Raw genomic sequence first — 13271 nt, 5'->3', positions numbered from 1 at the left:
ACATTTCATTGATTGATGCATACTGTAGGGCTTTTTTAACTTTTCCAAGAAATGTGAATCAACAATTTTGGACTGGGCAGTGAGTCAAAGCTTCAAGTTTGAAAGTATTGCTATTTTATTGCTGCAAGATAAGAGTCCTTGCCTTGGAGGAATGGATTCTGGATTTTAAACCATTTTCTAAGAGGACTGCACGAAAGCCCTCTGCTCTTTGTCCTTCTTTTTTAGTAAGATGGATCACCTGCAACACTCCTTTTACAGCCTGTGCCACAAGGGAATATTACAAAGGAAGCAATGAAGTAAATTAGAAATGTAGTTTTGTAACTAGTTTTGAGAAACACTGGTATCAAATAACTTAGCCATCGTTTGGTCTGTTTTTTCAGTGCTTAAACTAAAGAGATTTTAATTGATTATGACATATTGTTATACAATTTTTTTTTATGGCTTCCAGGAACAGAAGAAGAATACAATCAAGAATTGTACATTTTGTTGCATTTAAATTTCATTTCATGATTTATTTTCTCTGTGCACCAGCCTGAGATTTTTTTAAAACAAATGCACTATATTACTTTCATATCTCAAATGCTTGCTCGTTTACACATTCTTAGTTAAATAGTGTCAGGGTTGGGGTCTCACACAGTAGCTGCTGACTTCTCCATAGGGACGGGGGAAAAATGGGGGCAGGATATGGGGGAATGTGAGAAACTTCCTAATGAAAGCTGGCACATGTTAAGGGAATGACCTTGCATGCAGCTGAGGGGGTAAATATGTGTGTATGTTAGTTGGTTAATTTCATGTTTAAATTAATAACTTAACTTACTTTATCAATGTTATTTTATCAAAGTACCTTATCTAGGTTGTATTCCATCATAGAGACATTCTTCCCATTGCCTTTCAATCGCTGTAGGTTCTAAAATGGGTGGAGGAAACCGTGCAGTCATCCAAAGTCCACCTGCTGTCTACTGATCACTTCAGTGGGGTCAGCAACACTTGGCAAATGCCCTTTGACCCCAGCCTCAAGGAAGTCACTGTGGCCCTCAGTGGCCCAGCACCCAAGATTGAGATAAGAAACCCACAGGGTAAGTGTTAAGACACATAAACAAACATATACAGTGGTTTGATAAGTATGAAAATTCATATGTTAGTGTCTTCATAGACATTAGGTCTCAACCCATCTGAACATCTATGGGAGATTTAAAACTGACATGTAATACAGTGCTCCCAACCACATACAAAACACAAAATGAGGGAATAAATATCTTTTGGAAAAGTGATCTTCCATTGTTCCAGCCGTTCATACTAAAAAAGTCTACGTCAAGGTGCATGAAAACAGCTGCTTGTGGTCGCCCAACACCTTTCTAAGCCACGTGAGAAAATCACTTAAACTTTCTTTACGTTTTGGTGTCACTCTCTCTAAATCAAAGAGCAGGAACTTTTTCTAGATGTTGGATTATAGTTCCACAGTCATATCTGAAAAGTTTGAAGAAGAGGAGGAATTTTTACTTTTTAGCTGCTATACAGTGCAGAGACCAGGTAGAATACAGCAAAAAAAAAACTTTTTTCAGTCCATCATGGGACTGGGTTGGATGGTGTCCTACACTTTTATATTTTGACAACTAACTAACTTGCAGCCATGTGGCAAGAATTCATTTGTATTCATCAGAGCTGCAGAAAAGATGAATAATTGCCTCTGTTTTCATGTTTGGCCTCCAGGGAAACTTGTGGGAAAGAATGATGGCCTCACCGAGCTCCTGCACATTCCCAACTCTGCCAAAGTTGTCAACATCAAGGACCCACAGCCTGGGATGTGGTCTATCAAGGTAAACATTTCCTTCGTTACCTGGGAATGTCTGTAAAATTTCAGGCTTCTCCTAACAATTTCCAGAGCTGTGCTCTCTTTTAAAAAGACTTAGTGCAAATAGTTCAGTAGTGTAACCTTGGAATGAGGTCACAACTCACACCCCAGGGGGGAGCACTGCCCTTGAAGAATGTTCTTAAGTTGAATTACTGCAGTAATATATCAGCATTTGAGGTACAGTGATCTGTAATCAATTTAACATGCATGATGTCTGGTGAAAGCATCTGTGAGCAAATAAAAAACATGATCAGAAAGACACATTAGGGCATTGAGATGATTTTTAAGACAGTCCTGGTAGATGAAGATAAAGCAGGTTCAAGGCCACTGCTGTCAACGCAACCTGCTACATTTTTGTATGGGGTACCACTGCTGTTGTGTTTTTCCTCAAAGAGTTGGAACTGTTAGCACCCTGCTGTTGAAGTAATGCAAAAAGGTCACACATTTGACTGCCTGTACTGTCAATGCCAGATGTTGGGAAATGACAAGCATTTTTACCTGACTGATTTGTTGAAGGGGCCTCGATGGCCCCTGTATTCTCTGTAGACTCCTGCTGGGACACTTTCCCTCATCTCTGCATAGCTGTGTTATGTGTTAGTGCTTATTTGATTTGAAGGGGAAAAGATTTGATGAAAAACTGTGTCATCTTTCCTTTCAAGGAAATATGCAGTGGATGAGGATGCATGTATGGAGGATTGGATTTCCCATTATCTGTTTTGGCACTTCTATGCTTTTTTTATTTTTTGACAACATATGGCATTTGGTTCTCATCACATACAAAGAATATGTCTGTCAGTATAACTATAGTGTCCTTTTCTTATCGTGCCTCTTCTTGTCATGCTTTTTAACGTCTCTCAGTAGGCAGTGATGATATTTTGGACATTATAGGAGAACTGTTGTATTCAGAGATTAGATTGCATGCACTGATTTGTATAGATGTAGAGTTACCACAAAAAAGGAACATGGAAGTGGAGCGAACCTTCAGCCAGTAATGCATTTTTGCTTTTGGACCGATGTTGATTTACTGTATAAGATAAAACATGGCCTTTCCAGCTGTGTCTGCACTTAACCTACAGGTTAATCTCATGTTGTGGTCTGTCACTAAACACCAGTGTAAGGAGTCCTTTTTCTGCTCACACAGAAAAACTGGCAGGAGCTGAACATTTCTAACTGTACTATTGCTGGCTGTCTTTTTCCTCCTGTGTGATAGAGACTCTAAAAGACTCTCCAATATGTTGCGTTACCTCTGGCAGACCTTTTTTAACTTTTGATTGATTGTTTATATTGGATTTTTGGCTTCATTACAATCAGTTATTGAATGAAACTTTAGGATTAAAAGATGCTCATCGATGAATAGTTCTGTGTTCTGTTTAACATCAACTTAACATCATATCAGAAGGCTTTGATTAAAATCTTTACTTTCTTTGCCAGCTAATGTGGGGACCTGTTTCATGGACAGTGCTCATAGAAGTGATGAGGGAAATCAAACAGACATAAAATAGAGAAATTACATCCTCCTGTCTAATTTCTGTCCTGTGTGTGGCTCTCATTCTGCTTTCCTGCCCTGTCTTCATCTTTCTTCATGAATCTCTTTTTTCATCTCGTTTCCTTGTGCATCTTCATCTAAACACATTTACTCCAAGCACAGGAGGATCTTCTGTTCTCTCGCTTTAGTCCAAGTATATTTTGGACATAGCCTTTTCCAATCTCAGTCCCCAAGACCACTCTATCTAACTTGCAGGCTAAAAATATCTCCCTCTCATCTGTTGATGTGTTTCCCAGGACATCGAAAGAAATGTGGATAAATTCTTTTGGGGGATTTCACTGTTCAGCCATGCTGGGTTTCAGTAAGGCTAATGGCGCGTGACACCACAGTGTAAAATCCAGACCATAGATTTTGTGTGAAAAGGAATTTTGTCCCTTTTAATCTGCCTTTAATTGGATCTTGTGGTGTCGAGTAGATGATAGGCTTGCCTCACTATAACCCCCTGCTTCTTCAGTTTTGCCTATAATTTCGCTACCTTACATTTACTTTGCCCTAAATGTAATCCTTTTGCAAATACTGTACTGGCGATTAGTATAGAAGAAATAATGTCAAAGATGTCAGTCAAATGGTAACACCATAATAATACTTCACCAGTAACTGATTGCTCTTCATCTTTGGTCAGGATGCAACTGAAGCCTTTGCACATCTGTCAGAATTTAAAAAGAAATGTTGATTCCATTAGTGAGAATCTCCTCCATTTGTGCACTCTAAAATGTTGAGTTGAGCTTTAATAACGCTAAATGTACAATTGTATTACAGTAATATCCTGTCACACTCTGTATGTATGTGTGTGTAGAAAGGTAAGATTTAACGAAGGGTTTTTGAGCAATCTGTTAATGTCACTTCATAATAGCGCGTATAGTTCCATTTTCTTTGCAAATCAAGCCATCAATAATGAGATCTTAAACACGTTTCTCTTTGCATGTGTTCTAGATAATCTAAAAATAATACATCTGTCTCAGTTATCTCACTCCAGCCACACAAGAGCTGATTCAGCTGAGTGAGGGGTGTATCTGGTCTGGGTGGGTGTGTAATCGGGAAATGAATAGCTTTAATGACAGGGACTATCTTTGGTAAGAGCATGACCTTTAAAGTACCTCTCTCTGAATTATCACCTCATTTACAACCAGCTAAAGACCCGGGATAATTCCATGGTGACTGTTTGGGCAGGTTTGATGACCGTGGCGTGTATTGTTTTTCATGATGGCAGGAATTTAAGACTGTGTCGTATTCCCTTTGTCTTGATGTTCCTCTTTGTTGGAGCCATTTCACCTCGAGGTTTGTCATCTGTCTGCTGATGTGCACTGCACTGTCCTGGTTTCTTTTCACTGGGAATTTAAGTTTGCGTCATGTAGAACTCAGTAATTGTAAAATACAGTAGACTCACATATTCTCTTTCATTTCAGGCAATTGCAAATGACAGTTTAGGTTTGCATGCCTCACTCTGCATCGTGAGTCAGTGTCTGTGACACCTTCAGTGTGTTTTACCTAAGGTGAGGAGTTTCCACCTCTCACCAACCTATGTTTCATTGTAATTACTCTGTCTCTGTGTCTCTGAAATCTTCAAAAGACCTCCACATGATGAAGACCACATGAGCCATTAGCCACTCTTTGATTATAGTGGTCGTGTTTCTGTAATTAAAGTGTGAATGTCAGACTGATTGGGTCATCTCTGAATTGTGGATGCTTTATAAGCTCTGGTGTGAAATATTCGACAGTCAGCCGTGAATTACTTAGAGAGGCTTGTCTATACATGCAGGGGTGGTTGGCATACAAAAGGATGTTACACAACAGTCCCAATGTGTCTGTGTCTGTCATTTAGGCCACTCAGTACTGCCTTTGACAACTATTCTTTTGTTTTCCTGAATTATACAAAACTTTTCACCTTTGAGTGTTAGTCACGTTTTTTTGACCAAATCAGTTTGGGCCAAACTTCTAATTGATCAGAAAGAAACAGTAAAAAATAAAATTAAAATAAGTAAATAAAGATGTGGTTGTGAAAAGTGCTTGTTTTATATAAATACTGATTTAACAGCATATATGAGTCACATTACCAGACCAGAGTCCTGGACATTCATATCTTAAAATCTATGAAAATGTCCCCTCTCTTTGATACAGACCTCCAGTGAAGGAAGACACTCAGTCCGTATCTCAGGTCTCAGTACTATTGATTTCCGAGCTGGATTTTCCAGAAAGCCCACCCTGGACTTCAAAAAGGCCTCCAGTCGGCCAGTTCAAGGTCAGTGAGGTCAACCATACCAAATTGTAAAAAAAAAAAGCTGCTGTCTGTCTTTGCTTTCACCTGTTGTGTTCACTTACACCTTGTAGCTTTGGGACAGAAAAATATATAGTATGTGCTTTCCAGGTATTCCCACCCACATCCTTCTGAACACCACTGGGCTTTCACCTCCTGCTCGTGCTGACAGGCTAGAGCTTCTGTCAATCACGGGCGAAGTGATCAAAACCTTGCCCATCCGGTACTACCCTGAGCGCAAACCATACGGCCTCTGGAACATCACAGAGTTCATTCCACCCAACGAGGCCTTTTTCCTGAGGGTGACAGGATATGACCTGGATGGTTTCCTGTTCCAGAGAGTCTCCAGCGTTTCATTCTCCAGCATTATACCTGGTCAGTGATGCAGGTTGTCACAAATATTTAGATGGTGATCTGAGGGATTAATGAGTAATTTGATTATCTGCTGAGTAATTAACTTTGTTTTCTTTGATTTCATTCATCTCACTTTTAGATGCCCCAAAGGTGCTGATGGCAGCCACAACTCATGGTTACTACCTCCAGAGAGGGGCTGTCAGATGCCAGGTAGACAGCCTGATACCCTTCACTCTGCGCTTCAGCAGGGATGGGAGACGACTTGGGGTGGATCAACTCTTCAGGTGAACAGAGACTGTTTAAAAATCGAGTCAGTTTTATTTAACTAGCCCAAATCACACATTTTCCTCAAAGTTGTTTACAGTCTGTACAGCATACACAACACCGTCTTTCCTTAGAACCTGAAGTCCCAAAGTCAGATATCAAAAGGAAAACATGCTATAAACTATACATCTGCCAACATTGTCTGTATATGCCTGTTCCACATGATATACTTTCACCATAAGGGCATTTTATCCATGTCCTATTTCCAACCTTTTAAGCATTTCAGATTGTGGCTTGTCAGAACTGTATTTGTTCAGCAGCTTTATGTGTTGCCTTTCTACTACCTTACCAGGGTTTGGAAAAAATCAGCCACACAGTCATGTTTAAACTGAAAATAAGCTTTACAGATGCACTATGCTGTTGGGCCAGTGATAAAGGATTTGCCTCCTCTGCTTTCTCACAGATCTACAAAGTTGGATGGTTCTGAGAATACCATACCATACCAGTTACCTCTTTGGCCACTGACTATTGGTTCCACATTTAATGAAAATCTACCAGCAGGCAGAAAGACAAACAGAATGGATAAAAAACATTCGATACTTCTAACTCTTTTGAAGGAGGTTAATACTCCCATATTCTATTTCCATCTCTATACAAAATCCAGTTGGATTTTCACCAGATCAAGGGATGAGCTAGTAGCAGATTGAGTGGACTCGATCGAGTGGAGTGCATTATTTTTAACAAATAGTGAAGATAAAGGTATTGAACACTCTTTCTTTTGATCTTAGTGAGTCTGACAATGCATCATGGGAGATACCTGAGGTAACACTAAAGGATGAGGGCTACTACGAGTGTATTGCTATCAACAGTGCTGGGACAGGAAGAGCTCGCACCTTCCTGGATGTATCAGGTAAGACTCATTCACCCTGTCACAGGAACAGGTAAATTATTTTGTAGTTTTCTCTTAATGCAATAGACCATTAAAGTCATAGATGGAAACAGACATATAAAATACATATGTCTTTAGAACATCTAAACTCTGTCAGGACAAATCAACTCTGTTGCGTAGTGTGAAATTGGTAACCATATTCTTAACATAAATCAACTGACGTAAAGGGACTTTGCAGAAATTGAGACAAATTATGTATCAAAAAAGTGCACTTTACTAATACCATACCAGGAAAAGTTTTTTCACTACTTTTCATTACACATACAAACACATGGGCCAATTACAACATGTTAGAAAGACTCATAGACAGCATCCACTTTTGTCAGTGGACTGTAATGTTGTAGTTTATCTCATGGTGAGCTACCCTCCATCACTGCGTGTAATGAGCCAGGGCTGTCAGACAGGAATGCTTATGGGCTGGCACGCATTACATCAAGTGTAATTGGTGTGTGATGGATCTACTTGCAGGGCAGCAAGCAATTTAAAGTCCAACTGAAATTAAATTGCATTTTTTTACACAGTCTACATATTAGCTCTGTATATCTTTTGCCCTCCATTCAGAGAACAAAAAGACTAATTAGAAATATTGCTAGTTTTACATGAATTCAAATTCCATCTGTCTACGGATAATCACTTTTTTTAGATAAAGCCAATCAAATCTTGCATAAAGCAGTAAATTCAGTCTTTCATCATAGGCAGAGCAAGCAGCCTGCTACAACACAAGAGGCACAGACTTTGAATTTCAACCACATCAGCTTTCCTGCTAAAGTTTCCTTCTTATCTTACTTCAAAAAATTAACACATCTTGTCCTGGACCTTGGTATGTTGAATAAGCAACCAAACAAACATTCTCCATGGAGGAGTGCACTGCTAACTTCAGTTTGCAGGCTAGCCAATCAGCACACACATTAAACAGCATGTAAACATACCAACAAATGTCACCTTGGTCCGATTAGATGCTGGTGTGGCCCTACTCTTCAAAACTGCATGGTCTGCCCATTGACATGTACACTACAGCAAAAGTTATTTTATTAATTAAAAACTATTAACAACACATTATTGACATTATTTTAGACAAGAAAAACTAAATCCAGACTGCATCTAGTAATGAGAGGCTGTAGATTGAAAACACATGAGAAGCTCAAAAATCCAACTCAGATTGATGTAAAATGTAAAAGGCCCTATCTAGTATTATATAGTATTCTGCCAATCGATCTTCCTAAATTGGACCATTGAAGAACACATTCATATTGTATAAAGACAAAAACTACCCTGATGCAGCAACATGGATTAGTTTATGTCATGCCCAGTAGGTTTACACACACACTTTCACTACTTGTGAACATAGGGTTGGTGTGGGTTAAATTTTATAGGGTTCTCTTGCTGTGGATCCCATGCAGAGAACCTGCATGATGGCAGAATTAATGTAGCTTTATGGAAAATTTGACCCTAACAGATGTTGTAATACATGCTTCACAGCAATCATGTCATGAGGTTTATGGTATGGTTCTTTTGCCTGACTAGTAAACCAATGAACTATAAATAAGATGTAAGAGAGAATATATATAAGTTTAAATAAGTGAGACAAAACAGTGTAGTGATAGTTTAGGTGACTCAGGTGCACAGTCAGCACTAACAATAAGTGGATAATAAATATGACCTCATACTGAAATTTACAGTATAATATAAGTAATAAATTACTCGGATGATGATTTTGTGATTATCATGACTATCAGAGCTCTGAGCATAGATAAAACAAATGGGATAGTATAATGATTTATACCTTTAGTCTCACCATTGGCCAAAACAAGAACAAATTTTTGCCTATTCCAAAATCCTCTGTAGTGCACTTATTTTTCAGTCTGAACCCTTTCCATTATGAGACACCAGAGCTGACACCACATGAGTCCCAGTGCAGTCAGTAAATGTCTCCTTGTCCAAATCTTGCTTTCCAAAAAACGTCCTGCTTCGTGAAATTCACTGGAGCCTCATCAACATGATGAATGCCAAGCAGAAAGTAAGAAGGCGGAGTGCAGAGAGTGAGAGGTAGCTGAAAGACGCTTTGTGAAACAAAAGTAGGAGAGAGGGAGCCAGGCAGGGTTCTGTGTAATGTATGTAATGTGAGTGCAACTCTTTACTATAATTCACCCACTATGTTCGTAGTCCAAGGGTGCAAAGGTTACTTAGTTTGTCCAACTTCTACCTCTTATGACGTCTCTAAAATTAAGTGAAATGAATCCTCCACATCCACTTTACTTTGTTACTGAGCCAGTGATATTCTTAACAGGATGGCAGGCCACCACATTTTACACTCATACAGACAGAAACTCACATAGTACCAACTCAGCTGCCAAATCTATGTCATCCTAATCCCAATGAGCTGTGCCGAAATCCCCTGTATCCTCTTTCTATCAGAGCCAAAGCCTCTGCTGCATCTCATCGCCCTCATATTCTCTCTTCCTCTCGTTTTTTCCCTCCCTTTCTCTTTTCACTGCTTGGCTCTGGCTTACTCCTGAAAAAAACTGACAACACAACGAGGTTCATGGAACGAGTGTTGATGTGACGTGATGATGAGAGAAAAGACAGAGATAGTGGAAGAGAGAAATAAGAAATAAGGACAAATGATAGACATCATTTTAATAGAAGCTGTTTAAAAAATCTGATTTATCTCACACACAGCAAATATAAACTACATGAAATACCTTTATATATAGCTAACAAACAAATACATCCAAACACACTGTGTGTAACATCAGTGCATTATACAAGGTTTCGACAGGCATCAATATGCTGGTTGTGGTGATAAGATATAGATTACTTAAACTGCTTATGTAGATAAAGGAGCTCTCTCCCAGATGACAGCTACACACCTCTAAAGTGAACAGCAACATTTTATTTCATTACTGTTTTGGTAAATAGACACTCCAGCAATTTTGTATGGAACTTTTATAAAGTTGGATGACTTCACTTGACAGATTAAATGAAAATTTGTTAAAAATCAAAGCAGCAGAGGCAGCAATTTCCTGTCAGCCCCAGATGAGATTGGTTTGGTAAACACCCACATTTTTTCAAACTGATTTGTAATGCAGGGTTTCTGTTATAAATCTACAAGTTGAATCTGAACTGACCTTGGTGATGTTAGAAGAGAAGAGAGTATATCTTATATTTCAGAAGACATTATGTAATGTCTAAAACAATGTTTTGTCAGGCTGAGCAGTACTCCTAATTAGGACTGCAGTATAATTAACCATTTTATTAGCCATGGTTTATATTTAAACCTTGGCTAATAGTGAAATTGGTTAAATCGTAATGTTTGAGAGTTGAGTTGGGTGAGAGTAAACGAATGGCAACAAAGCAGGAAAAAGAGGATTTTATCGTTTAATTTAACTCTCACACCACTCAAGGGCATAACACTTACATGTTTAGCCATGGTTTTACAAAAACTCCCAGAAAACAAAAAGGCTTGTGATTTTATACATCTGTAGTGTTGTGAAATAAGTTAGTCCTAATGATTGTAAGCTCACCTTTATGTATAAAATCAGAGGAGTGCAACTTATATTATTCTTCATTTAAAGATTTTATATGTAAGATTCACCTGCAACTGAAAACTGCATCATTTTAGGTGAGGTATAGTGTCCATAGTCTAAATTATCCTTGCTGGCTTGTAACCCTTTAAACGGAAGCATTGTCTACTAGCGAACCCTTGTTTAAACCAATCCCGTGAATTGTAAGCAATTCAACCAAGATGTTCCCTTCTCAGTTTATTTAGAATTGTTTTAGGTTGAAGTGGTTAGGGTTGAACTATCAGGACTTCACAATAAAAGAAAAAAAAAGATTTACGTAAAAGAAATGTGCTCTCACAACCGTCAAATCAAATCTACCTGCTGGGGCTTTTCTACTTTGTCTCAAGCAGAAGTCACATTTAGGGTTAAAGAGGGGTTTAGGGTTCAGGGTTTAGAGAGAAAGTAAGTAAGAAAGTAACCACTTAAACTTTCTTTTTAATGTGAAATTTCTGGCAGCTGCTAACAACCTTATACCCTCATCCTGCAGAGCCACCTCCAGCAATTACAGTCGAGGGTAATGTAACCACGTCTCCTGGATCCCATGCTGTCCTCACCTGCCACGTCGTCAGTACGGTCAACTTCAACCTGACCTGGCTGAGGGGAGGTCATGATGCCCGCCTGGACCCACGGGTGCATGTTTTGACCAACCTCTCGCTTCAGGTGTCTTCTGTGACCCCAGATCAGTCTGGCTGGTATGAGTGCATCGCTATAAATGAAGGAGGGGTGACGGCAGAGCGGATCTACCTCACTGTAGAAGGTGAGGAGTGTGTGTTATATCTGGGTTTAATATGATGCTGTGGTGACAGGAAATGTGGAAACAATTTGTTGCTTGTGTTCAAAAACTTAGAGCGCACATCAACTTCCAAAAGCTGGGGATACCAGGCTACAGTTGAATGTGACATATGTGTGTGTGTGTGCTTCCCCCATGGTGCTTGCGTGTATTTGTTAGACACACGCAAGCACCGTTGGGAATAAGACTCTTGGCAAAACACACTCCTTCCCAAATACGTGATCGTTTCCCAAGTGCCCCCGCCCTTCTTACCTCCCCAGCTCCCTATAATTCACTCTCTTGCTTTATGGGACGTGCAAAAATGATTTATGCCTTACGCTTACGTAGAGCTCAAGTAGAATTTTCCATCTCTTGACAGCTCTTATAGTTTTGTTTCTAACACTTCATTTACACTGAATTAGATGTAAGAGAATATCATTGGCTATCTGGCTAGCACCACAGAGCATCGGCCCGCACCTGGCCAGGAAATGGCGACGTATGTAACTGATCCATTAAAGCCTGTCATTAGCAGATGATTTCAGCCAGAATCCATTGAGGAGGTATAGAGAGTTGAGAACAGCAAAGAATTTTGTTGTACATAATCCAATCTGTTCAAATGAACATCCTGTATTTATTTTGTTATACAACCATCGGTCCCAGAAGAAGTTAATTCAAAGGCCATATGCTGTTTACTGTAGCCTAAATTCCTCCTTGTGTGCGTCCTGCCAGGTCTTGATGTTTTGAAGCAGCTCTTTAAAAATTAAAAAAAGAATTTGTTCCACTTCACTTAAGATGCCTAAATCTTTTAATAATTGTCAAGTTCACTGTGATTTTAACTTGTTCCAACTTGTCTCTGTGAGGCGAACCTCATTGACACTGATTGAAAAAGTTTAGCAGGTTGAAGACCACTGGTGCAGATAGGTTTGGAGGGGGTCATTTTACTCATCTCACAGAGTGATAAGTTGCTCAGTTGACTTTGCGTTTTCACATTTTTAATGGTTAAACTGGATATTTTTCTTATTTATATCCTCCTCCTGTATGTCATTTTCATAGTTTTTTTTTATAACCAATTTCTAACTGCCTCTTTCTTTTCTTTTTTTGCTGAATCTTTTTCTCTCTCTAAAACAGCTGTCAGCAAGCCCTGGGGGTTACCTAATTGCCCCATGATCAGCCCCTTCCTAGTTATTAGTCTTACTTTGAAGTGAGTCAAGTTTGCTGACATCTTACATCACTCGGGCCGAACACAGTGGAACTGAGTGCATGTCCGTATGTCATTGGTTGACACTAAGACAACAACATTTTTTCTGTTTTAACCTTAATCCACAATCACTCATTTCAAATGCAAATATATCACATACTGCAGATGTTTCAAGCTGTATTTAGGTGTATTAGGTGTCAGATAACTTTGCAATCACAAAATTGTGATTTGATTGACAGCACAGCAGGACACGGGCATCAATCAAATCACCATTTTCTGATTGTTGGATGTGATGAGTTTAGTTTCAGTTTCAGCTTGTTCTCCACAGTTTTTGTGTTTACAAATTGCAATAGCTTGAAGAAGTGGATTTTTGTGGCTGCTTTAATTTGGTATGAATTCTTAAGATATGTTGTGGATGCACATTGTTAAAGAGATGAAGGGAGAGAGGATAAGGGGGAAGAGTTAGAAAACCTGGGAGTTGAGATAGGAGGAGGATGCATTGTAAGTGGGAGTGAATGCAGA

The 13271-nt window shown here is 39.1% G+C and overlaps 1 protein-coding gene across 1 annotated transcript in view; it reads left to right on the top strand.

Annotated features, from left to right (window-relative positions):
- Positions 1-13271, top strand: part of hmcn1 (hemicentin 1) — an 80129-nt gene that overhangs the window by 20036 nt on the left and 46822 nt on the right. Inside the window, exons 5-11 of the mRNA XM_027290030.1 lie at positions 905-1076; positions 1711-1817; positions 5517-5637; positions 5764-6027; positions 6146-6290; positions 7059-7180; positions 11270-11539. Coding sequence (XP_027145831.1) covers positions 905-1076; positions 1711-1817; positions 5517-5637; positions 5764-6027; positions 6146-6290; positions 7059-7180; positions 11270-11539 — 1201 coding nt within the window. The remainder of the gene's footprint in view (positions 1-904; positions 1077-1710; positions 1818-5516; positions 5638-5763; positions 6028-6145; positions 6291-7058; positions 7181-11269; positions 11540-13271) is intronic.

This window comes from Larimichthys crocea, chromosome XVII (assembly GCF_000972845.2).
Source record: "Larimichthys crocea isolate SSNF chromosome XVII, L_crocea_2.0, whole genome shotgun sequence".
Lineage (NCBI taxonomy): Eukaryota > Metazoa > Chordata > Actinopteri > Sciaenidae > Larimichthys > Larimichthys crocea.
Note: the sequence above shows the minus strand (reverse complement) of the source record. Positions and strands in the feature narration are given on the sequence as shown.